Source organism: Osmerus mordax, chromosome 7, assembly GCF_038355195.1.
Source record: "Osmerus mordax isolate fOsmMor3 chromosome 7, fOsmMor3.pri, whole genome shotgun sequence".
NCBI lineage: Eukaryota > Metazoa > Chordata > Actinopteri > Osmeriformes > Osmeridae > Osmerus > Osmerus mordax.
This window is the reverse complement of record NC_090056.1, coordinates 3,047,356-3,074,832: the sequence shown is the minus strand read 5'-3', so window position 1 is coordinate 3,074,832 and position 27,477 is coordinate 3,047,356. Positions and strand designations below refer to the sequence as shown.

Here is a 27,477-nt window from a genome sequence, read left to right as displayed (position 1 = left end):
CCATTTGGAGTACATGCATGTAAATGGTCTCTTTTGAAAGGTGACACTGAAGTTATTTCCCCTGTTGTTAGGACCCCTGTAAGTCCTACTGGTTTTGAGTAATAGAAGCTTGAACACAAGGAAACTGAAAGTTTCTATCTCCGACTAGATTTAGTTTTGAAAACAGAGGCCTGAAGAGGCCTAGAGGTGGTAGGTATTAGCTCATTTCAGAGCCAGTCAAAGCCAGTTTGAGAAATTCGTTTAGAGCGAGTGTGTGTGTGGGGGGGTGCAGGACGCACAGACCTATGGCTGTAGAGGGGAACATCAATAAGAGAATTGATAAGGAATCGAATCGATAAGCAGGAATTGATAAGCAGTGGGAATCGTTAAAATCTTATCAATACGCATCCCTACAACACGGTGAGGTAGTTTATAAAAATATACATTTATTGATATACAGCTCTAAAAACAGAATACTCAGTTGTAAGCACTTCACAATTTTACATCTGGTGCCAACAGATAGGGTGGGCTAACCCCCAGGGGACTATTGTGAAAATGGGCCTATGCCTTACAAGTAAAAGCACCGCAACAGTTATCAAATCCACAACAAATCCACAGCACCGCAATACGTATATCGTGCACTATGCATATACAGTTAGGTCCATAAGTATTTGGACATTGACACAATTTTCATCATTTTGGCTCTGTATACCACCACAATGGATTTGAAATGAAACAATCAAGATGTGCTTTAAGTGCAGACTTTCAGCTTTAATTTCAGGGTATTTACATCCAAATCAGGTGAACGGTGTAGGAATTACAACACATTTTACATGTGGCCCCCCCCCTTTTTAAGGGACCAAAAATAATTGGACAAACTAACATAATCATAAATCTAATTGTCACTTTTAATACTTGGTTGCAAATCCTTTGCAGTCAATGACAGCCTGAAGTCTGGAACCCATAGACATCACCAGACGCTGGGTTTCGTCCCTGGTGATGCTCTGCCAGGCCTCTACTGCAACTGTCTTCAGTTCCTGCTTGTTCTTGGGGCATTTTCCCTTCAGTTTTGTCTTTAGCAAGTGAAATGCATGCTCAATTGGATTTAGGTCAGGTGATTGACTTGGCCATTGCAGAACATTCCACTTCTTTGCCTTACAAAACTCTTTGGTTGCTTTCGCAGTATGCTTCGGGTCATTGTCCATCTGCACTGTGAAGCGCCGTCCTATGAGTTCTGAAGCATTTGGCTGAATCTGAGCAGATAATATTGCCTGAAACACTAAAGAATTCATCCTACTGCTTTTGTCAGCAGTCACATCATCGATAAATACAAGGGAACCAGTTCCATTGGCAGCCATACATGCCCACGCCATAACACTACCTCCACCATGCTTCACTGATGAGGTGGTATGCTTTGGATCATGAGCAGTTCCTTCCCTTCTCCATACTCTTCTCTTCCCATCATTCTGGTACAAGTTGATCTTGGTCTCATCTGTCCATAGGATGTTGTTCCAGAACTGTACAGGCTCTTTTAGATGTTTTTTTGGCAAACTCTAATCTGGTCTTCCTGTTTTTGAGACTCACCAATGGTTTACATCTTGTGGTGAACCCTCTGTATTTACTCTGGTGAAGTCTTCTCTTAATTGTTGACTTAGACACAGATACGCCTACCTCCTGGAGAGTGTTCTTGATCTGGCCAACTGTTTTGAAGGGGTTTTTCTTCACCAGGGAAAGAATTCTTCTGTCATCCACCACAGTTGTTTTCCGTGGTCTTCCGGGTCTTTTGGTGTTGCTGAGCTCACCAGTGCGTTCTTTCTTTTTAAGAATGTACCAAACAGTTGATTTGGCCACACCTAATGTTTTTGCTATCTATCTGATAGGTTTGTTTTGATTTTTCAGCCTAATGATGGCTTGCTTCACTGATGGTGACAGCTCTTTGGACTTCATATTGAGAGTTGACAGCAACAGATTGCAAACACAAATACCATACTTGAAATGAACTCTAGACCTTTTATCTGCTCCTTGTCATTGAAGTAACGAACTCCCTTTATGAGGGAATAACATACACCTGGCCATGGAACAGCTGAGCAGCCAATTGTCCAATTACTTTTGGTCCCTTAAAAAGGGGGGGGCCACATATAAAATGTATTGTAATTCCTACACCGTTCACCTGATTTGGATGTAAATACCCTGAAATTAAAGCTGAAAGTATGCGCTTAAAGCACATCTTGATTGTTTCATTTCAAATCCATTGTGGTGGTATACAGAGCCAAAATGATGAAAATTGTGTCAAAGTCCAAATACTTATGGACCTAACTGTATACAGCAAACCGGCAATAGGCTCATAACCCAAAACCTCCCATGGGAATAGCATAAATACACAGATTGGCATAAATAAGAATTAGCCACCTAAGACCACACTTGAACTGAGGAATAGTAAAGTGGAACACTTCTATAAGAGGATTTATCAATAGTTACGCCGGCAGTCCATACACCACTCACGACCCCAATGATGACCCAAAGTTCCAGTGCACCGTAGTCGCGACCGTACTGTTGTTCCACCGAGATAGTCATTTCCCCGCAGCGGCTCGTACACGATTCCCCCAGAACTGCGGAAGAAGACAATATAATCAGGACGCACACTGGTAGCGAAAGTAAATCACCATTTCACGGCAATGTGAGATAGGCAAGAGTATTTCCTTTTTGTAGGAATAGAGGGCATTGTATCTCTACGGTTTCCTTGGCGTTGTCTCGTTGAGGGCGATGAACTAGTTGTTCTTGTTCGATCGCAACGTTGCTTGTTGACTCACTCCCTGTAGGTTCGTTTTAGGGTCCTTCACGGGCGCCTGCTACTAACAAGGAATCACCCCGTTGAATGCCGCCCTCGGCATTTAATTCCTCCAGCCACCAATCGCGTCAGTCTCATTAGGGCTATTCGGCACACCTATTAGGGAACGCAACAAGCCATCCACACACTCCAACGTAACCATATACAATTGTCCAACCCCGCCCCCTACCATCAGTCAATGTTCACACATCACAATACACACAAACATTTTCTGCCCCGTTACATAAACCATCAAGATTAACATGGTAGAATAGTCATAGTTGATGGGATACCATTTACTCAGAAGTTTTTTTTAAACAATGCAAATGTATTGAAAGCGCTACTCAGGAGCTGCAAAGCATTAAAAAATGAACGTCTCCAAAACTGATTCTGAAGCCAAAATCGTGTCAGTAGTATGTGGATAGGACGAAATACAGTTGATTTGAGTCAGTTGGACCTGTTTTAGGCTGAAATATAAGCACTGTCATGTATTGTGTGGCACTGAAGTAAACATGATATTACTGACTAGTAACACGCCATTTCAATGCCAAAAACGTTTTCCCATGTATGAACCACCAAGATTAACATGGTAGAAGTCATAGTTGATGGGAAACCATTCACCCAGAAGTTTCATACAAATAATGCAAATGCATTGAAAACACTATTCAGGAGATTAAAAGCACTTTAACCCTGGTGTTCGGGTCATTGTGATTTATTTTCTTTTAACCTTCCGCAATGTCCCCCCCAGTGCACCGACACCCTAGCGCTGTCTTTGGGTCGTTGTGACCCACAGCCATGTTGTGACAACTTTTCAAAATACAAAAATAAAGTGAAAGATTATTTTATTCCTCGCGCTTGCGCTAAGTACTAATTTCTATTAAAACATGTGTTAGTATTTAAATAGTTTAAGAACTACCCATTGTTCACCTGGCTACACTACAACAATATACTCTTAAGTGTGCATTCATATTTATACAATCATTTTATTTGATTACAATCATGTTCAAAATAGCCTGTTTGACAATAGCTAGCTAACCAGTTTTTTTTTGTTTTTGTTAACTTCATAGTCTTCATTCGTTCTGCTCGCCATAAGTTAAGTTAACCATTTAAAACCTTCAGCTACTTTAATAATAAATTGTGACATAACATAGTTAGTCACAATAGTTGCTAACAATCTAAAACGATTGTAATTTACCTGGCTTGAAAAGACACAAGTGATGCTAGTTTTCCACAGCAGTTTTCAATCAAACGAGTGCGAGCAAGAAGTTAGAAGCAGTGATATGAAGCTACTATAGCAAGCAGTCCCCTCTTTTGACCAAAACAAGAACACAACACATCAACCAATAGGTTCTGCTGCCCGGTCTTTCTTGTACACTATTATTTCACGCCATGTACAATAATATTTCACTTTGTGGTCTGTTTTTTACGCACAGCAAAAACATTACAAATAAAAAAATAACAGGGACAGTCTCTGGAAAACGGGGACGCCTGGTCACCGTAAATTAAGGAAACACAAAAGCTGGGCCTGGATGGACATGATTCAAAACAATACAGACAAATAGAGAGAGTTATTTTCCAAAGGCAGACTAGCTCAGGAGGCACCTTGTGATTTTTATTGGTAGAGAAGTGATGGACAGTGTAACAGTACAGGCGTCACACAGAGCAGATTTGACCGGAGGCAAGCAAAACAAATGGTCAGGTAATCAGACCTCGATACAAATATATATAGTTCAACATGTATTTTAGATATGTATTTTGCTTTAAGTGAGTTTAACCACAAAACAAGTATTTGTAAAAAAAAATATTTTAGTCACGTCTGGTTAACTTAAGTTCAGGCTAGTTCCAATTGAACCAAGATCCATTTTGAATTACTACTTGGGTCCATCAACTTATGATCTTTCTGTAGTTGAGGAAACTTCTATTCTAACCATTCCCCCTCCGAAACAGTTAAAACCACTGTCAACAGCACATATTTATTTTAGTCTAGGGCCAGGAAGCCCTTTCAATTGAGGAGCACCAACATTTCTACCAAAGCTCAGTCTATGTCCTGGAAAATGTCCAAATAGATTTACAGTATGCATCACCAAGTCAGTCATTGTCAACACAGTCACAGATACATAGAAGTGGTGCCATCCTCATAAAATTGGCAAAAACAAAATAAAACTGGGGCTGGTGGTAGACAGAAATCCCAATTCTTATCATCAGAACAAAAGAAGACATATACAAATAGCTGATATAACAAAGATCCTTAGTGTTGCCAAGAAAAATCTGTATCAGTACAGCCAATGGCAAGAAGGGGGAGGGGGGATTGTACCTTGTCGATTTGAAATATCACACATAAAAAAGAAAAATAGCACATTTGTTTAAATGAATTTGCCCCTCTTGGCTGTACCGCTAAGAAAACACACACACAGAAATTAGGTTTATGCTTTACACATAAAAATGTCATCATAAAAAAGTGACCCAGGTCTGACATTAGACAGTACCATGTCTCGAGTATCAGCTCACAAAGTTTACATCCTATACATCAGTGCTGCTGGGTTAAGGCTTATAGAACCATACACACCTTAAATGTCACCACATGCCCCTGGAGGTAGAAATACTGCAGGAAGCCCTTGTCCATTACCAACCAGCTCACAAATTCAGGCCTGACAAGCTTGTTTAAAACTGAACAATAATAGTGTCAATCCTTTTATTTAAACTACAAAATGATATTTTAGTGTGAAGAGAGAAAAAAAATGTAACGTGCAAAAATCAAAATAAAAGACGATTCGAGTGTTATGTTTTGAATTCACAATCTCTTATGGTCACCAGGGAGGGATTAGTGTATAAAAACAAAGGCGTATGACTGGGATGTGTAGTGTGGGAGGGAAGGGGGTTACAGGGCTGTTACCGTTTGCTCCTCACCCAAGAATTCAGGCTGTCAGAACTGAGATGTGTTTTTAAAAAGGTGAGGCGCATGTTTCCTGCAAAAAAATCAACCGAACTATGAGAGCATTTTACAATGGGACGTATTGAGGAGGCATTGGAGCGCAGTCAAAAATCGAATAGTGTGCGACCTATGAACATTTGACTCATGTCCTCTGACCCCAACCCCCTTACAGCCAACACACCTGCAGAACTCCCATTGCCTACAGAAGAACCTGTGGTGGAGTCGGATGAAAGCCAAAGACACCGCTTTTCCTGGGGGGGGGGGGGGGGGGGGGGGGGGGGGGGGGAGGAGCTGTCTTTCAGCTGTCATCTGTTTCCTATGTGTTATAAAGTCAAAGACTGACTAACTATAGAGGCTGGATATGTGTTGTCTGTTCAGAGGCTCTGTGAGTATCTCCTCGTCTGCTTTTGGTTTGATTGGTAGATTGGTGCACTATGAGACTGTGTGTGGGAGTGTGTCTGTACATGTGTAAGTTATGGAGAACGTCTGTGGTTTGTATTTGCGTGCCCGTGTTCAGAACAGTCTGTAGAGAGGGTCGTGTGTGTAGTAGTCTGTACAGGAAGGGGGCTTTAGTGTGTTAGTCCTTGACAAGGCGGTAAACGTGGTATTGAGCTCCGTGTTCGCTGGTGGAGACCTCGAACACAAAGGCAATACACAGCAGAGTCTCCTGAGTTTCCCTGTTAGACACCACCTACGGAGAAACAAGGGAGGTGAGGGGATGCAAATGCACACTACTAGGACACTGCACACACAAACACCTAATTCACACTGTTCCCTTCAGGATAGATAGCTCATCAGATATCTTGCTTGTGTGATTGTCTGGAGACACCTTTACTCACAATTTAAAGTCCAACGGTACATGGGTGACACTGGCAGGCCACACTGTGCCAGTACATAATTCAGTAACATGTGCCATCTCCCCAGTTCTCCAGAGGCCTGTTCCATAGAGCGAGTTTACCGAATAAGCCAGACTTACGTCTGACTAATTTCTAGTTCATTCGATAGCTCAACGTAGTTCGAACTCAGTTACTATGGTAACTTATGCTTCGAAACGAGTCTGGTCCGGGGCAGGCTAATTGGCAGGCTTACACCGTGTTGTTGCTTAACCAGACGTGCCTGTAACACTGACCCAACGCGAAAACGATGATTTACCACGGACATTCTCATTTTCTTATTTTCATCAGTTCAATATGTAGGCTACATTTATAGAAAATCAACTTAAATAGCCTACATAGGCTACAACATTTAGCCTAATGCATTAAACAATGATGAACAATGATTTGATACACACCATAGCCGTTAAATGTATGGCTATGGTGGTTTGTGATTTCAAATGTTTAGGCATCAGGCATAGGCCCTATATCTCAATCTAAACTAGAGAAGGTACAATTTCTGGGGAAATTGTAGGGTGTGCTTGCTTGCGTCGTTTGCACAGGGGTCCGTTTTTAATGACATTTTTACAACTGATATTTCTGTATATTTTATATAAAAATGCATAGGGCCTACTTATTATTTATAACGATTACATAGATTTAAAAGCATCTTTTTTTTGCTGCTCATTTACAACTCAAAATACGAGTGAAGTGTAGAATGAAATATGATGTCTTCTCATTTCCCCTGCAAGAGGCAGCCTCATAGCTGAATCAAAACGAATAAAATTGGCAGACCGGTGTAAAAATTGACCTAATCTCTATGACAACGCAACGCAAAATGCGATGCCATGTGTGGAGAAGCTGCCCCGGTAAATTCTACTTGTACAGTACTAGACTACTGCTGTGTTCGTCTTGGTAGCGATTGCGTTGGTTGAATTCGATGTAACGTTCCGTTGTAAGGTTTAGGCTGAAATTTATTATTTTCATGAACAGATTGACAAAGTTTAGGCTGTGGCAATGAAGTTCAGGTTAGTAGTTAGATAGTTTCACCTATTGAAAGACTTTTGATTTAAGTAAGGGGAGTGCCGAACATGTTCTGTCGCCGTTTGACTTCCTAAACAGCTGTGTAGATGTTTTTGTAGTGTGTCTCGCGTAGGCTACAGCGTTGCAGTGAGCAACACTGGTTTGAAACCACAGGTAATGATAATTTCACCAACAAATCGTTGACTTGTAATGTAATGTCATAATAAATCCTACAACGAAAATGTATTTGTGAGGAATGTTTATTTTAACGATTGAAAACAGATGCATCATAGACCACTGTAGTATGTGTTGCCCGGGCAACAGAGGCTAATGTCATGCTAATGCTTCAGTGAAATAGTAGACTACCGTTTCCGAAAGTAGATGTGGGCCTACTTCCTTAATAATATCAGCTAATATTGTACATTACATTTCACAATTGTGTTTCACATCACAAAGTAAAATGAGTAAATAGTTACCACCCTGGCCTCTGCTTGTGGCATTTCTGAAGCTGCCTTGCAGTAAAGCTATAGTTAGCCTAGCTATCACCCAAGTTAACAGAACGAATGTTCTGCTACAGGTAGTCACGCGTGTTTTCGTGACGTTAGTGACGTAAGTAAGGTCAGTGACTGTGGCTAGCTTCACTTTTCGCCACCGCTAGCTTCACTTTTCGCCACAAAAACTTAACTTGAGCCTAAACCATGCAACGGAACATTAATAATCCATACATCTATCCTCCATTTTCCCGACACAAAAACCATGTTAAAAAGTTAGGCTACTGGATAATGTATCGATTAATAGTAAGCTATTTATTTTAAACAATGTCAAAGTTAATTTAGATGTGTGTAGAGGGCGTCTGTTTTTTAATCAACAAAGTAAAGGTCTAAAAAATACCTTGACCTTGTAGCCTATCGTTCACCTCAATCATGGCGTGTCATTTTATTTTGATGAAGCGGTGGATGAGAGCTGTCATAGTACACGGCTTAAAGGGAACGTTCTTTCTGGAAGAAGTCACGTGGCCGTGTGCATTGCTTTTGCCGTGGTGGATTGTATGATCCAGGTTTTACCTCTCGGGCTGCTTAAGAATAGGGTGCACTTGCAATTACATTGACTACTTAAATCTACCTTGAATTTGTAGGAGTGCGTGAGATGAAATTGGCCTTTATGGAACCGCTTTAGCCCCGCTTGACTAATTAAAATAATTGAAGTCTGGTTTGGGACTTTAAGTCCAACCTTTTTGAGCTGCCTTTATGGAACAGGCTTCAGGTCTTGACTGAGCCCACAACAACAAGTGAAGCAGAGTGATGTGTCAACGTGCCCTTCCCCAAGCCTTTGTAAGAAAGGGGTCCTGATCTACTTCAGCATGGACAATCCCTAAACATGTGTCTTTTACCGATGTAAACTGCCATATGCCATAGAACAGTGCAGTGTTATATGTTGACAATGCTAAACGTAGGGCACCTTCACTCCACTGCAGACAACTCCCACAGACAAATCCAAACCATGGGTTTTTCGTAATTAAGCACATTATTGTCTCATACAATCTTATTTGTCTCATCTCAAGTGTCATACAAAATAATTACACACACACCTGTAGGATGGTGAAGTTCTCCAGGACGCTGTTCATCATGTACTTCTCTGGCAGGTGTTTCAGCTTGTGGATGAAGTTGACCATGTATTCACACATGGGTGAGCGATGGATCCTAAAGACACACTTCCCTCCCTCCATTCGGGCATACTCCGTCTGGGTAGGACAACACAAACGTTTGAATAGAAATCCATCCATACCTGTCAAATGCATAGCCCAGGCATGCAAACAGGTAAGGGGTAAAAAAGGTGAGAAGGATACGGCGAACCCCTGACCCTCTAGGGGGTCCGGGGGCATGCTTCCCCGGAAGGAAATGTATAACATTTTAAAGTTAAACGCATCAATCTGGTGCACTTTGAGAGCAAAACCTTAAGGTTGCTTTCCGACGGGCATTTCGTTCTGCAGTTCGGCAGTGTTCAACTTCAGTTCGGTTCAGTTGTCGACGGACAGCTCAGTGTTGCAGACTTTGAAAAAAAAAAACTCTCCCCACTCTGCCTCTGATTGGCTGTGAGGTTTAGGCATTAGGAGTGACGATTGGTTCCAGAGCAAGTTGTAAAGTTGCGAAGCACGGGTAAAATGCTGTGCTGGCCACGGCTATATTTTCTCATCGGATCTGCACGAATCACGTAGGTTACCCATTTTGGTTTCAAAAAGGTTAGTTTCACCTAAAGGTGAGTCAGGTGGCTGAGCGGTGAGGGAAGCGGGCTAGTAATCTGAAGGTTGCCAGTTCGATTCCCGGTCATGCCAACTGACGTTGTGTCCTTGGGCAAGACACTTCACCCTACCTTCCTCGGGGGAATGTCCCTGTACTTACTGTAAGTCGCTCTGGATAAGAGCGTCTGCTAAATGACTAAATGTAAATGTAAAGGTGAGGAGTTTGCATACCTAAAAAAAAGAACCCTGCTAACAGCATACATACACACACATTTTTCCCCACTCACCTCCACCTTCTCCACCACCTGCTTGCCAAAGGAGCAGACCTTGGTGGAGACGCTGATGGTGATGTTTTCTGTGCCGCTGTACTGGCTGCTAACGCCATAGAAGGCTCCAGGTCCCTCCTCCAGGTCACTGCTTAGGTCCGCCTAGGACATACACACACGCACACATTACAGCACATATGCTCTACAGCAGGGGTCACCAACCTTTTTGAGAACTACTTTAAGGGCTATCTGTTGCACAGATCACCTTTTAATAATATATGTGAAGAGACTGTCTGATCACGTCAAAGTCAATTATTCCTCATAAGAATGATAAAAAGTGTTTCCGACAGTGTTTACCCTAGGATTTTTTCAGGGGGGCAGGAGACAAATATGTTGCCTCCCATTTATTTTCAATGGAAGTCACATGACAGGCCCCCAAGGCAGTGTGAGATACCTGGCAGCGTGAACAGGTAGCCTAGCAAGAGAAACTAACCCTATTCTATGCGTTTATTAGGGGATTTGTGGACGAGCAACGTCAGTATGTTACCAGTCAAAATGAAGCTAGCCAGCATAACACAGCTTGTACAGAATATGCAAGGAAGTAAATGCTATTCCTTGCACACAAAATTGAGGTTTGACTTCAGACACGGTCAGAGTACCGTATTTTCCGCACTATAGGGCGCACTGGATTATTACATTTACATTACATTTATTCATTTAGCAGACGCTTTTATCCAAAGCGACTTCCAAGAGAGCTTTACAAAGAGCATAGGTCACTGATCATAACAACAAGATAGCCACAAAAACATTGCGAGTAGCCAAAACATGAAGCACACATTGTGAACAACCAAAGTAAGTGCCAAAGGGAAGAACCAAAAGAGCATGTAGTTAAACAAGTCACAATTAAACAACATGAACCGCTATAAGTGCAAGTGTACCTGTGGAAAAAACAAGCAACAATAATAAAAACAATATATCACAGCGAGTACAACATTTTTAAATCAGTTACCACTAACCACAAGAGCAACAAGTCTCTAAGCAAGAGTCATTGTGATCCTTGAGGAAACTAACATCGGGTCAAGCAAACCATTCCTAAGTACCGTTGTACTCCCGGAACAAGTGCGTCTTGAGCCTTTTCTTGAAGGTGGAGAGACAGTCAGTGTCTCTGATGGAGGTGGGGAGTTGATTCCACCACTGGGGGGCCAGACAGGAGAAGAGCTTGTGTTGGGACCGGGCGGTCTTGAGCGGTGGGACCACCAGGCGGTTGTCTGAAGAAGACCGTAGGTGACGGGTGGGGGTGTAAGGCTGCAGGAAAGACTTGATGTAGACGGGTGCAGTCCCGTTCACCGCTCGGAAGGTCAGTACCAGGGTCTTGAATCTGATACGGGCCATGATAGGTAGCCAGTGGAGAGAGATGAGGAGCGGGGTAACATGGGAGCGTCTGGGTAGATTGTAGACCAGGCGGGCCGCTGCGTTCTGAATCCTCTGAAGAGGGCGGGTTGCACATGCTGGGAGACCAGCGAGCAGCGAGTTGCAATAGTCCAACTTGGAGAGGACAAGTGCTTGGACTATAAGGCGCACTGTCAATGAATGGTCTATTTTCAATATTTTTTCATACATAAAGTGCACCGCAACAAAACAGTCAGTCAGTCAAACTTTATTAAACGTGTTCACAATAACTCTCAACATTGTTCAAACGTTAATGAGCGTATTCACAATTACTCTCAACCTTGTTCAGTTGTAACACGTAAAAAAAAACTGTCTGATACAGCTAAATCAAACGTTAGCGTATTCACAATAACTCTCAAAATTGTTTAGTTATAACACGTAAAATACATGTTGAATTCTCTCGTAGCGGCTTTATTCCCATGTTCTACTGGGTGACTGATAGCCTTGAGTTTGAAGTCCGCGTCGTAAGCATCTCTTGACAGGTGCAATTTTGGGGTCCTTATACACACACACACACTGTAATATTATGGTGAAGCACAGTATGTATTACTCCGCAACACTCCTGACTACGGTAGCCGTAATGCTGCGGCTTTGTAGTTTACCAAAGTCGTACTAAAACATTGACAGAGCGCCGTGTACCACACAAAATCCAGTGGCGGCTGGGAAGCCCCCGCAGCCCCCGCGAGGCGGGGGGGCCCCCACGCCCAAAGGGCCCTGCCCTCCATATCAAAAAACAGACTAGGACTATATATTATAAAAAAACAAAAAACAAACAAGGAAAACACTTTGAGGGCGCTCATTGAGAGCCCCAAGTTTAAACTGCCAGCCTGGTAAAGTAATTCCGTAATGTAGGCAACGTGACAGATCTTCATCCACTTGCATGGGCTAAATAGTCTAAAAATCCCTGAATCTGGCAACAATATCTTTATCACAACTGAAGTTACATAATTTTAAAGTTGACCTGTGTCAAAAAGTGATAATGGAGAAAATTGCATTCAAAGATTCCACTCCGTTTCATTCTAATTCTGTGGCGAATATGGAAAAGAAATCCTTTTGTTCGTAATCACGTTGTAAATGTCCGCTCTGGATAAGAACGTCTGCTAAATGACTAAATGTAAATGTCAGTTTAAGTATAGGCTACATTAATAACTTCTCAGCAAGTTATTTTTAAGTTTACAGCCTGACTTAATTAATCAGTTGTTTGGGGCTGCAGCAGCACTCAAAAGAGCAGGCAAACTGAGCATTTGATTTTTAAATGGCTTGGAAATCTTGCTAGCTGACATGTCTAAAAACCGTTGAAATTAACTGTTTTTCATAAGTAATTATATACTTTTTGTACATTACAATGAAGTTTAGGGTGTTAACTACAGAAAACATCAAAAATCTCCATTTTGACAGAAAACGATTTTCGATCTTTTATGGCTTATAGCCAACAATGAGCGGCCGCGACATCCGACGGGTTTCCGCAGGACGCCACACAGATAGGCTGCTGTTGTGCTTTTGTTATTTTAAAACTTTGTTATGTCTCTCTCACATTGGTGAATATAGGCTATATTTAAAGGTAGACAGCAATGTATAAGATAGGATGGATATACATTTTGAGTGGATGTCGGGGAGGGGCCTCAAGCTCCAACTTTGCAGGGGGGCCTCTGCAAAGTCCCGGCCGCCACTGACAAAATCGCTTCGAGGTCAGTAAGCACAACCAGAATTAATCCATATATAAGGCGCTCCGGATTATAAGGCGCACTGTCGTTTTTTGAGAAAAATTAAAGGCTTTTAAGTGCACCTTATAGTCCGGAAAATACGGTACATATATACATAAAACATTTTTGTTTTAAAAATCTATCCATCATCTGACGCTTTTCCGGGGGTCGGGTCGCGGGGGCAGCAACCTAAGCAGGGAGGCCCAGATTTCCCTCTCCCCGGCCACTTCCACCAGCTCTCCCTGGGGGACCCCGAGGCGTTCCCAGGCCAGCCAAGAGACATAGTCCCTCCAGCGTGTCCTGGGTCTTCCCCAGGGCCTCTTCCCAGTGGGACGTGCCCAGAACACCTCACCAGGGAGGCGTCCTTATCAGATGCCCGAGCCACCTCAATTGGCCCCTCTCGACACGGAGGAGCAGCGGTTCTACTCTGAGCGTCTCCCGGATGGCCGAGCTTCTCACCCTATCTCTAAGGGAGAGCCCGGACACCCTGCGGAGAAAACTCATTTCGGCCGCTTGTATTCGCGATCTCGTTCTTTCGGTCACTACCCACAGTTCGTGACCATAGGTGAAGGTAGGAACGTAGATCGACTGGTAAATACAGAGCTTCGCCTTTCGACTCAGCCCCTTCTTCACCACGAAGGACCGATGCAGAGCCCGCATCACTGCGGACGCCACACCCATCCGCCTGTCGATCTCGCGCTCCATCATTCCCTCACTCGTGAACAAGACCCCGAGATACTTGAACTCCTCCGCTTGGGATTGCACTCCACCCTTTTCCGGTCGATAACCATGGCCTCAGATTTGGAGGTGCTGATTCCCATCCCACCCCTGAATAGACTTTCCCAAGGAGGCTGAGGAGTGTGATCCCCCTTAAGTTGGAGCAAACCCTCCGGTCCCTCTTTTTAAAGAGGGGAACCACCACCCCGGTCTGCCAGTCCAGAGGCACTGTCCCCGATGTTCACGCGATGTTGCAAAGTCGTGTCAACCAGTAGTTGAAAAATTTATATTAAATATTGTCATTTTAAAATCTACATTAATGCAAGCATGTTTTATTAAAAAAGAACTACAATTGTTTGATGGAGCTCCATGGTGAAAAGTTATATTTTAAGAACATGCCTTGTGGGCAACTCACATGGTCAGGGTTTTTCCTGCATAGAGAAAATGTTGGCAAGCGCCAAAGCCGTTTACCCAAGCGCCAATGACAAATCCTGAGTGCCAAAGGCAAAAAAAAGTCTGTGATGAAGAAAAGAAAAAATCTGTGTTCATGTTCTCAATAGTATGTTTCAAGTAGGCTACAGCCGAACCCTCGTTCTGTTTTGATCAATACTAATCGAGTTGATAAGCGTGTCTTCTTGTCTGATCAATACGCAACTGTGAGGTGCGCGAATGGACAGAGCGGCCAGTAAACTGTCGTTCCGCTGCGAGGGCCAGCCCGACGTGCACGAATACACTTGTACAAATGCAAATGAAATTTCCACTCAAAATGCTGACAAAAGTTTGATTTGCGATTTCCAACTCTATTGGTATTCTTAACCTGGAATGATAATATATAGTCCAGTGTTTCCTCTATGGCTAAATTTCTGCTGCCACGGTATCAGAAATCAGGCTGTACAAAATTCAAGGCCGTCTATCAGCAGTGATTGTTAGAGTGCATGTCGGAGAATTGCACGGACACGTGCTTAACACCGCAGTTGAGATTGCGTGTGTGCGTCCTTGAGAACTTTAAGTCATATAACTTATGTTGTCAGTTCATTTAAGCCTGTTATTGTATAAGTCTATAGTTCTTGCAAATTTAAATCACGTTGTTTGTATTCTTCCCCTGCTAGCTAAATTGTCTGTTGATTCGATAGCGATTGCTGCCCTTGCTCAGGTTTGTATTTTAGGTGCATTATTAGGTGCAAAACACCTGGGAATAAATACATTAGAAAAAATATATATGTATATATATGTTTTGTTTTTTTTGAGCACCGAAAACCAATTTTGACCCAGGAAAAACCCTGATGGTCCCTATGGGGTGAGCAGGTGACCTTCATACTGCTCTACAATACGAAGGTCTAGTGAGAACACACATCTATCAGCTGTTACAATATGTGTGTGTTGGGGGGGGACTGACCCAGAACTTGACGAGGAAGAAGGCGCTGTGTGGTCCCTTCTCATACAGCTCCTTCAGACCCCCTTTCTTCTCAGGGAACTTGTCGTAGATCTGCCTCACGTCCACTGACTCTAGCACCGGGTCACTGTAGCCCGGGCTGCACTGACCGATGTGGACAAACAGGTGCTTACTGAACTATAAGGGGGGGGGGGGGGGGGGGGGGGAGACGGAGATGTAGAGGGGACAGGGTCAGGAGATGGGAGGAAGAAAGGAAGGAAAGGAGGAAGAGCAAAAGTTTCCCAATTAGATCCAAAACATGAAGAAAAGTGATTTGACGACCCTGTCGTTGCCATTATTGTGTGGTACCACTTATGTTGCGTGTGTGTGGTGTATACCGTGTCTGCGTCTCTCTGGCTCTCCATAAAAGCAGAGTACTCTAGCAGTCGGAGCTTGTCAGAGGCGATGGTCCGGTCCTGCCACACTGGCGTTGCTATGGTAGCAGGGGCCCGAGGAGCAGGCAGTGGCTCGTAACCTGAGATGCAGTCAAACCAGACGAACGTTATTAACACGGTGACACTCAAAGGAATCGGCACAGTCTGTGAGTGTGTCTGTGTGTGAGTACACTTACTAATAGGCGTAGGGACTGGGGCTGGGAGGGTGGTGTATGGGGGCTGTGCAAAAGGCTTGATGCTGAAGTAGAAGACAGAAGAGAAGACATGAACATAGCAGACAGAAGCAAAGCCCTTTCTGCTTAGCTGACACTTCCACAGTTCCTACCAGGCCCCCATGCCTCTTCTTTCTTTCTTTCTTTCTTTCCCTTCCTTTCTACTTTCCCCTCTCCCACACTCCCCTTCTCCCTCTCTTTCTCCCAGTGAAACTCACTCCTGAGAATGTCCAGGTTGTCCAGGGATGCCAGGCCAAAACTAAGGAGACAAGAAAAGACTGGTTACAGACACTTACAGAAAGGAACACCTCAAACTTTGAGAGTGTGTGTTTGTGTCTCACCCTGACAGGCGGGGGGTAGGGGGGCTGGGGCTTCATCACGCTGGCAGAAACGATCTGAGCCGACGAGAGGTTAGCCACGCTCTGCAACGCCTTGTCCTTTGACACCTGGTCCTGAGAAAAAGAGATAGTATATAATAGTTTAAAGTATATTCTAACCATTAGAACCATGTTGCACTTTTTACGCATTAGCAAAAGGAATAAGAAAAATAGTGTTTCAGCCTTAGCAACAGAATGAAGAGCAGTGGGGGAAAAAAAGGACAGAAAATGAGAGTGTGTGCTGGTAGAAGGGGCAAAGCAAGAGAGCCTGCCAAGCAAGCTAAGCTAAGCGTTGGGTGAGGAGTTGGGCTTTGACTAGAGGTTGTGTATGATTATGGAGGGAGGGTGGGGGTGGGGGGGGCAATGCATGTTCCAGGAAGTGTAAGGGCAAGCAATTGCAGCTGCGGCAAACCGGCAAGCACACAAAGCAAATTTTTTCAAGGTTTTAAAATCCAACTCCAACTTACCAAGTTCATGGCCTACAGCAAAAAAGACACAAATCATTAATTGGCTCATTAAAAGGTAAGAATAACAACATGAACAACCGCCATGAACTTTCCAAGTAGGGACACCATTCGTCAACACAACAACAACTTTTGAAGTGTAGGAAGTTGTGCTAAACATTGAACAGTAAAGGTTGTGCACACAGGCTGTCCAGCCTCTGGCTGAATTGAGTAAAGCTTCTGATAGTAGAGTTGGCCGACTGACAATTCTGTTTATCTTTCATCTAACTTACTTTCCTGACAGAGAATATAGTTCATACTAAGACTTAAGCATTTGATAACCAGGAATGTGGAATTTAAGAGTGTGCGTGATTCTCTAAACCTCTGTACCAGGTCAGGTGGACATGCACACATTCATGGCGTCCACTCATCCAAACTTAGATCACATGACAAATAAAGAGAGAAGTAAAGAAGAGACTGAAAGACAGAAACAGATAAAGAAATACAGGAATTTGAAACTATATGCCACCATCCCAGGCAGACGGTAAAATGGAGTGTGTGTGAGTATTTTTTCCCCTTAAATATCTCAAAAGAAGTTAAATTTAACTCCACAACCATAGGGACAACAGATCTCAATCTGGAAAAGGAAAACACCTGTGAAATACGTAGGTACTAGTGTAAGGTTAACGTGATAAACTGTCAATAATATTAACGTTTATTATATGGCAACGACAGTACGAGCGCTCTGATTGGCTAATGGGTAGTCATGCCAGCCGCGTATTGACCTCATCGCCCGTCTGCGGTCTGATACGGATTATTATTGCCCTCCTCTGACGTCATCTTCAAAATGAGCGATATCGAGGAGTCCATAGATATATATCTATGGAGGAGTCAGACGATACTGAAGACATCAACGGCGACGAAGAAATTGTTAACTTTCTAAAAGAGTCGTTACTTGTGTTGGAATTAAAGCCATTTTAGCAGAACCGTGTTGTCCGCTTTCTATCAAAAGTAATTGGGTGCTAGGCAACAACCTGAAACACACCGTGAGAAGACTTGAGAGCTAGCTACAATTAGCCTACCATTTATTTTCATTTACAAAATGAAAAGACCTAAAATTGCCATATAATAAACAACTTACTAACCTCGACCGTTCGGTCATGCCGGGAAATATCAAACTGAGGCTTGAACGTATCGACCGAGCGATAGTGAGGTTGATATCGAAATAAACATATTCTGTTTACATTACAATTCTGAGTGACCAAATATGCTAATTATAAATTGTTTATTTTAGCTATTAAAGAGCCCATTGAAATGATTTCACAACATGTGTGATATCACTGGGTAGGGTGCACACCATATGGGCCCTACGCAGCTTCCCGGGTTCGATTCCGGCTCGGGCCATTTCAGCATGTCTCATTTCAGCATGTCTCTCTCCCCTATTTCCTGTATAACTAAATATAACTTAAATCTTTCCAAAAAAGGGTCATGGGGCAGTGCGCTTGTTGAGGATCAGTCTGTCGCTTGTTGGACACAGTGACATGCATGGTGTCTCTGTAAACCATAGACACTTGGAGACATCTACCAAATGTATATCTTCTAAGCAAAGCTCCAAATTGCGACCATCGCATATGTCGCATATGCTCCCGACATTTTATATTTTATAATCGTTAGGGTGCGATCTATTTTAATTTCTCTACAAAACGCTTGCTAAATATAATATTGCACAGTATGTGCCTGCTGTGAGCTGATACGGTGACCGGTCCACCATTCTATCAAACTTTACATAACCAATGAAACTTACTCTTTACTTTCTTAACATTAATACAGATTTTAAATTGGTTAATATTAGCCATCAATCCCTCCTTGTCACTAAACTCCGTTGTCACGTGACAGGGAGCTAACTAGCGCACAAAATTCGAAGAGCTGAAAAGACAATACTCCTAAAATGTTACTGGTGGTCCAAACTATTTAAAATTACTAGTGCTATGTGATCTTTTGTGTTATAAACAGACTTATACTGTCAAGTATAACACATCGAAAAAATACGAATAGCAGGTAGACAGTCTCCAGTCTACTTAAGAGGTGATCCACGCTATGATTTTACAAATTTGATGCCAGACCCACAGGCAGACTTGGAGGAGGTTAAAAGAAGTATGGATGTGTGCGTGTGTTATCTGCTATATCATAGCCATGCATGTCCCAAGCATTCCCCTGGACCCTTTACTGAACACCCATGCAAGCCGAGCCAACCCTCCACATTCTAAGCTCCTGAATAACATACTGTATGGATGGGATGCTAAGATCCTCTGAGGTCTTCTAACTCCCTCCTTCTGGTCAGAAACCCATCAGGATGGCCCTAACCAAACCACAACCTTCAGCCAACGTGTAAGAACAAACTCTTATTGTTAGGCAGCAGGGGAGAGGGTGAATGTTTGTCAGAAAGGAGGGTGGGGGGTGGTGGTCGGCACAAGTCAAGTTAGAGTGAAAGCTTCCACTGCTACAAAATGATCTGTTGTGTACCAAAGCTGGGATTGGTCTGAGTTAAACCACTTACATGTCCAGGCCCCACAGCCAATGAAAACCCCTCCCAGGAAGCAGCCATGGAAAACTGAACCCAAACCCTAACTAGCGCCTTAAACCCAGGATGGGGGATGGGGGGGATGTTATGGGGATGGGGTCGGGTAAGCAAAGCGGTAAAGCGGCTAGCAGTAAAGCAGTCCGGTTGAGTGTGTGGGATACCTTCAGCTTAGACTGAATCTCACGTGACTTTCTCCTCGCCAAGACCTGCAGGTGACTAGAGACCTGAGGAGAGAGAGGAGGAGGAGGAGGAGGAAGAGGAGGGAAAGAGAAAAGGAGGTGACTGGAGAGGAAGGAGAGCGAGCGTCTTTCAGTTGGTACCTACCTTGATGCCTGTCTGGTATTCTCGTACCCTTTTACGCGCCAACACCTGAATGTGACTAGATACCTGGGGTGTGTGAGATAGAGTTAAAAAAACAAAAAACACAAATGCTCATACTGGGTTCTTCTACATTATAAAATCCCACAACAACAAAAACTTCTAGATATATACTTTTACTGCTGGAAAAGTAAGACCCCAGTCATTTTTGTTGAGTCTTGTGTTTGTGTCAGGCTAACCTGTTTGCGTGTGCGAGTCTTCCCAGTGCGCAGCTTGATGTAGCGCGCTATCAGCTCATTGCGCCCTGCAACACAACAGAACCCGGTGGTGAGACAGCGGAAACTTCTAAGCACTACCACAAGAGGGTGCCAAACAGGCTTATGACCAGTGAAAACATTTGCAAGGAAAAAGCATAGACTGTATATACAATGGACGTAATCATTGTGACTTCACCCATTAGTTTGTGAAAGCTTGTTTTGAAGCCTTGATTTTTGGACTTCCTGGTCACCATCTTTGTTTTTTGGAGCCAGAAATGTCCAAATTTGGACAAGAGGGCAGTTGGGAAGGGGCAAAGGGCGGGAGAAGCCGAAGACATGATGCACGCCCACCTCGCTAACGGCCTTTCTCCTCTATGCCCTGGCTGGTAGACCTGTCAACCAAGCCATCTACGCCCCCAAATTTACCAATCTTTGAGGCCTAATATCTATATAATCAGGGTTTCCCGCAGAAAATGTGTTCGTTAAGGTGGTAGGGTGCGGTTTGCCGGCGGGGGGTTCAATGCGTTCTGCAGAGAAGGGAGACTGGCATTGGTCACGGTTTGGAATGGAGAAAACAGGACAACGGCGGATATCGCTATTAAAATTTGATGACGTAATTAAGGCAGCAGGCGTGTGTTGCTTAGGCGGCCGCCTTAAAGATCCTGTAAAATGGAATTGAAAACGAGTTAAGTTCATCACACCACAGAAGAATGTGTTGTTAACTACCCATCCAAATTCGAATGAATAAAAACACAGACAAGCATGTTAAAATAGGCTTTAAAATCGTGAGAAAATCAGAAGTCTTGTCTGCTTGAGACTGGGGGCGTGTCGCCTGAAGGAGCTGAAGCTCCGCCCCCTCGCTGGAAGGCGCCGCCTGTCTCAAGTACCTACGACCCAGATAATTTATTTGTTCAATGAGTGAAACATACAGATGCATATAAATGAAGCTTGTTCCCCTGAGCTGTAACACAGGAGTAAAAATGGACAGCAGACAGTGAGCTCTCCAGCTAGGCTACTTCTAGCACATAGCTACCATTACACCAAAATACCATCATTCTACACAAAGTAATATCAAGTTTGCCGTTTGCAGTAACTCATAGCAGAGATACCTCTGGAAAAGTTATCTAGTATAATTATAAACAAGCACACAGAACTGAGTGATGAACTGCTGGCTGCGGTGGACGGTCCAGGTGCGACCGGAGGAGGAACGGCCAGGAGGGGGATGCTCGGTACGGCTCCATGCTGCAAGAGAAGCCGTGTGTCCGTGAACCCTGTCCGTCTCGGGTCCATGTTAAAGTCACTGCAGAGGCGGCTGTTGGAGTTGATGCGAAGCTTTTCATCAGCGTGGCTCTTCACAAAATCAATCCACCTATTTTTCCTTTCTTCATCACTATGGAAATTAAATAGCGTTGCAGCGCAGCTGAAGTTCTTGCATCCAGGTATGCAGTTGCGGGTGGAGGGAGACATCCTGAAGCTAGCTAGCTAGCTGATGTAGGCTACAATAACAATACAGCAGGAGTCGTAGGACCTCTTATGCAAATGAGCTCCAGGCTTTTATCTCGTTTCACCGGGTGAAAGGAGGAGCCATGCAGTGATCTGACGTAGATCAGTCAAAGTGACGTAGATCGGTAATTTTTTGGCTCCGCCTTACAAAACCTGAGCTGAAAACAGAAGAGAAACTATTCTACGGTCTAACTAACATTTCAGTGCGACAAAGTTTTCGCACTTTGCACATGCTTTCAGGAACTAATTTCACACATATATAATGTACTGAGAAGCAAATCATGGAATTTACTTTACAGGATCTTTAACTGAAAAGTGCTGCAGGAAACCCTAACATAATTATCAAATTTATTTTCAGTTGCCCCTTGGGGAACGTCCGGGGCTGAAAAATGCGGAAGTGGCTTAAAGTGCAATCCCGCCGATGGTCGCCAGGGACTGTCTCGAAAAAACTCTGCCTCCAATTGACTCCCATTCAAAAATCTCTCATGAAATACTTTTTTTTTTCTTCTTTTTTTTAACAATTCATTATGTCATTAGCTAGATTCCCTTCTTATCAGTGTCCTGGTGGTCCATCTGAAAATTGTAGAGGCAACCCTCTACAATGCGAGTAAAACACTTGTACATATGTCTTTGCTCTGATTATATATCTTTCTATTTTTGACTGTCTTGATTGTTATCCACTGTACTTCAATCTTATTGTTATTACTGTTTTTTGTATTTTGTTTTTCATTATTGTATTTGTAAACGGTATCTGTACTATGCTTCTGTATGTGACCTGATTGTTCACTTAATAAAAAATACATAAAAATAAAAACACTTGTATATGCAACAAAATTTCACGCTAGGTGACAACATTTTTTATTTCATTAGCCAATGGATAGAAATAAAATCGATTTCACTTGCCTGTGATTGAGTAAGAGGAAAATAATACATTTTTCGCAGATTTCAATGATGCACCGTTGCTTGACTGAGAGCGCTGTCCAGTGTTGTCGGGGGGTGTTAGGGAGTTAGGTGGCTGAGCGGTTAGGGAATCGGGCTAGTAATCTGAAGGTTGCCAGTTTGATTCCCGGCCATGCCAAATGATGTTGTGTCCTTGGGCAAGGCACTTCACCCTACTTGCTTTGGGGGAATGTCCCTGTACTTACTGTAAGTCGCTCTGGATAAGAGCGTCTGCTAAATGACTAAATGTAAATGTGTGGGGGTGCGAGTTAACAGAAGTTGTTTTGCTGCTGCTCATAAACCACAATTTCCAAAGTAACGGAAAGTCGCTCAATTTGATTTGTTGTCGCTATGAAAGGTAAAATATCGCTACACTGCCTCAGTCTCTTACGACACTCGTCACGCACGCTCATTTGTCACCTTTCACAGAGATGAACGCAAAAAAAAGCTACAGTTCCTGTAGATAATTTTTTGTTATCAAGGAAAATTAAAGTCCTGTTCCTTGTTCAGATTCTTCTTTTGTTTATCAGCTCTGCCAACTGCGAAAGGGCCTTCAGTGCCCATAAGAGGATAAAATCTGATGTCCACTGCAGTCTTGCATCCTCACGCCTTTCAGACTTGATCTGTATTTCAACAGAAGGCCCAGAGCTTCAGCAGTACGCCTGTGGCCCATCATCAGCAGTGGAGAGGTGGCTGAAGTCAGCTAGCAGAGAAAGCCATTTGCTAAGAAATGGTAGATTGAACCCATATGCAACTATAAATATTAATTGGATGAAGTATCCCCCCCCCCCCCGTAGAGCGCTGCTAGGTGTGTGTGTATGGGAATGAAGAGGGATTTATAAAAGCAGTGTTTATTAATGGAACGGTGGAGAAAGAGAGAAAAAAGGAGGGAGCGCACATGAATAAAGGAGTGGAAGCTGATTGTGTAAGCCAGAAGTGTTGAAAGAGAAGGTTGCCTCACCAGTTGAACAGGTCAGGAGAGAAGACAACTGGTAGACTGAAGTGCACTAAACCTCTCTCTCCATGTAAAACAAAAAATCAGAGTAAAAACTCATGACACACACTTGATCACTACGAGTGTGTTAATGTATGCACTGCAAACAGTCTGTGCATGTGTGTGAGCGTACTAGACCGTTTCTGGGGTCTTGTATGAGACCCAGACAAGTTGGTGCTTGTCCACTGGTAAGGGGGAGAACAGCAGATGGAGTGAGTCAGTGGTAAATGTAGTGAGCTGATACAACACAGCCTCCACACAAGGCAGCAGTGGTTTGTCAGCTCATCCCTTTCTTTCACCTTGTGCCTGCTTCTCTCTTTCAATCTCTCCCTTTTTTAGCTTATTATTAGCAAAGAAGGGGAGGAGAGGTGTTTTGACTAATAACCACTGTCTAAAAGTGCACTTAATACAATGATATACCTAATGACAAGCTAATAGATTGAAAATGTTTACCCCAGACACACCCTGGCCCTACCCCAGCCTACGGCGTGTCAGTTCTGGGAAGAGGAGGTCCTGAAGACCTATGGGGGTGGGGGTCAAATGATGACTCATCACCTTGCTGAATTTCCTAGACATCACATGGAGCAGGAGTCTCACACACACACACAACCGAAAATGCGTGGGACTGTCAACAATCAGATCCACTTTTTTTACATGCGCAACACAACCACAAATATATAGCTAGTGTGTTTTGGGCATTTGCTGACTTCGGTGTGGCGGTGTGAACCGGTGGAGAACTACTTTGCAAATGACACATCATGGAGGGCAGGAGTGACACACAACACAGCCGCTGGGGGACCGGTGGGGGGGGTGCAGAGAGAGAGGCCCAGAATGTATGTCTGGTAGGAAAGGGTGTGTGGCGGTATGTGCGCACAGCTTCTTATGGCAGAATGGGGGTTGGACCTATGAGCCCCCACTTCCACAAAAGGAGAAAATACCGGAACGCTGAAACAAACCTTCCCTTTCTGTCGCATGGGATCACATATCCAGTTGCGCGCACACATACATACCACGCGACACAGGCTGCTTCTCGCAGGAATGCCACCCCTCAGCCAAGGGAAATATGCTGGGAATGTCTGGCAGTCAGCCAAGGCCTGTACTATGGCAGGGGAGGAGGGTCAAAATACTCAAGACACACACAGCCAGTCAGAGTGGGTTCGATTAAAATAGACAACACTTTTAGCCATATGTCTATCATTGTGTAAGAGGAGAACAGTTTAAAGACAACCTGTACTTTAGACATAGCTTCATGTCATGTCAAATGTTACGCAACCGTCAACTCAGAGGGCTTTAACCAGTAAACACACACATGAGAAATACTGTCAGCTTAAAGGTCCAATCATTTAACACATCTCAATACTCAGTGGCCCTATGCCTTCGTCAGCTATAACATCAGATCCAGTTATTTTATCCATTGGGTGACCAACAAGATACAGGGTGGACTGAACCAGACCACTGACCTCTTCATTGAGAACACAAAAAATACACAAAGGTCCTGTTCCAATTCCCAAAAGGGGAATTTTAACCTTCCTTAAGTTTACCTATAAACGGAAAGCTTTTTCAAAAGGAGCAATGGGGAAGTTTTGAGTATTGAGATGTGATGAGATTTGCAATGCCAGTAAGATGAACCAGAAAGCATTGGAAACTAGAAGATACCTGTGTGTGTTTACTGACACACCAGACTTAACTTATTTTAATGATAGCGTTTGATCCTGTGTGGATCTCTTGATCATTAAAAAACATTGGCACCCTTGATTTGTAACAATTTGTGACAGTGAAGTACCTACTAAGTGGATTTGGACACTGTTTGTTACATGAGTGAACAACTTGGGCCAGCGTTTCTGTGTGTGCACACAGACTTTCCTGAACATCTGAAAAGATTAATTGAACTGTGTGTGTGGTAAATGTTTTAATTGTGTACAGATTTACCTGAACACTTGAATTTACCAGGAACATAAAGTTAATTGAAAGAGTGCTTGTGTGTTGAGTCTACCTACCATACATCTTGCCTTCATCAGACAGGATAATCTTCCTCCTGCCGCAGGGTGGGTAGATGGCCAGTGCCTCGTGAAAGCTCTGCTCGATGTCTGGGCTCCACACACCCTCTGGGTCCCCATCCAGGCCCCGCTCTCCACCCTCCCCCAGCCCTTCCTCCTCTCCGTCCCCTCCATCCTCCTGCCCCCCCTCAGGGCTGCCACGGCAACTCCACTCCGACGCAATGGTGACGGCTCCGCCTACGACACACCTGGTGGGATGGGTGGAAGAGGAGGGAGGGTGGAGAGAGTGAGAGAGACAGAAAGATTGGGGTTACAGCTTGGATCCCTTGCTAGGTGGTCTGATCCTGGACTAGGGACCCCAAGGGACAGGGAGCTGAGTGGTCAGGGCCTTCCACTGCTGCGCAAGGCGACAGATTTTTAAGACTGACAATGTTGCCGTTCAGGGCTAGGCCCGCTGGGGTCGTATTCGATGAAGCGGTTTTATGGCCACAGCAGGTCGGGAGGAGGTATTAATAGCGCTGGGCTGGCACCGACAGTTTGAAAAAACGACCAACGTTCTGGCAAAACATCAAGAGGTTGTGAAAAACGATCGGAGACAACCGCCAAGGTCAGCGTCAAGACCTTCAGTTGGGCTCACTTTAATACTGCTGCGAATTAACAGCCTGAGTTAACAATCACGACTGATGAGCAAATGTTTTTGCTGGGCCTATGCTTACTATTTCATCCACACAAGCTATTGACAAGTTGTTGCGTGAGTTACAACTTAAGATGTAGGTCTACGTGTGGGCCAAGTTGTTTATAGGTTACTGTAGGGTATGTATAGAAGCCAAGCTGACAATAGTCTTTCTTTTCAAATGGGTCAATCCATTTGACCAATGTACTGATGTTGTACGAGCAGCCCTACTGTAAGATACTTGCGATAACTGAGTAAACATTTTAAACAGTCATAGATTCCCATTATTCCTGCCCATTCCTATTCCCTCAGCTGCTGCCCACAACTTGCCTGCGTCGCCATATGAGGAAATGACACATTCTTATGTTATTAAGGAGAACGCTCCTCGGACCTCAGAGTGCTGCGTGTGAGGGGCCTTCTCGTAGACTGTGTAATGCTTTCCAGAGTGCAGCTAATAGGTTCTGGACCACAGAGGCTCTCAGTGGATTCCCCTGCTGTGCTGAGAGCTTCGTGACAGCTTCCAACCGCTGCTGACTCAGCTGTGCCGTTGTCATGAGTACAAAGCAGCCCCTGATGGGGTCTTGGGTAGATGGCCAGGCCGATACGATGATATTGGAGCAGAAGGCTTGGGAAGACTCATTGAAAATGTTTATTGAGACAGGGTATGGTGTGGTTGACCTGCACAGGAGCTAGTGGAGCTGACCTCGGTCTGCAGTGATGTCGGATAACACAAACACTCAAACTCCAATAGTTTAAATTTAGCCCAAAAGGTCATGTGCATGGGGAGGACCACTGCAGGAGTCAGAGCAGTGTGGTGCTAAATACAGCCCATGAGGTAAGCAAATATACACAAACAAGGGTGCTTTAAGTCCCAGTATCAAACACACTGCTCATTGGTGGCCCTAGCCAGGTCTACTCTCTCCTGATGTCCTACAAGTTGACAAAGCCCATTGTAGATAAGGGATCAAAGATAAAGCCCCACAGACGTCCTCCTTCACCATGAGAACAATTAATTGGCCTATTCTCACCTTGGTTTCAAAAGTGGCTCCGTTATCAAGTCTTATTGTGCTCCTTTTCTGCTCCACAAATCCAATGTGAGAAAATAGGATACGGTTAATGAGACTTTAAGAACTCTAAGGTGTTCCATAATACATTAATTCCCCAGGCATGAAAGAGAAGCAAGTTCAACTGGAGTATCTTGTTGTTCTTAGGATGTTGCTTAAAGGCCTAGTTCCTTTCACCTCTGAAACTACCGAACAAGTCAAACCTGTCCCGGTTCTAATCTGAGAAAGTTCACTAATACAACTTCAATCAGCGATATAACTGATTTATGGAGGGAGAAAGCAATA

The 27,477-nt window shown here is 43.8% G+C and overlaps 1 protein-coding gene across 2 annotated transcripts; it reads right to left on the bottom strand.

Annotated features, from left to right (window-relative positions):
* Positions 1-4,369: 4,369 nt before the first annotated feature.
* On the bottom strand, positions 4,370-25,587 carry tead3a (TEA domain family member 3 a). 2 transcript variants are annotated; one of them, XM_067239181.1, is made up of 13 exons: positions 25,456-25,587; positions 20,005-20,069; positions 19,772-19,834; positions 19,609-19,671; positions 16,891-16,902; positions 16,388-16,498; positions 16,265-16,305; positions 16,011-16,072; positions 15,778-15,914; positions 15,404-15,577; positions 10,160-10,300; positions 9,222-9,374; positions 4,370-6,429 (listed from the first exon to the last, which is right to left on the bottom strand). In XM_067239181.1, exons 1-13 carry the CDS (start codon positions 25,460-25,462, stop codon positions 6,316-6,318), a joined length of 1,143 nt encoding a protein of 380 aa, XP_067095282.1. In that variant the 5' UTR covers positions 25,463-25,587; the 3' UTR covers positions 4,370-6,315. The 2 variants fall into 2 exon arrangements, with proteins under 2 accessions (XP_067095282.1, XP_067095283.1); XM_067239182.1 differs by lacking the exon at positions 19,609-19,671.
* Between the last annotated feature and the right edge of the window lie 1,890 nt (positions 25,588-27,477).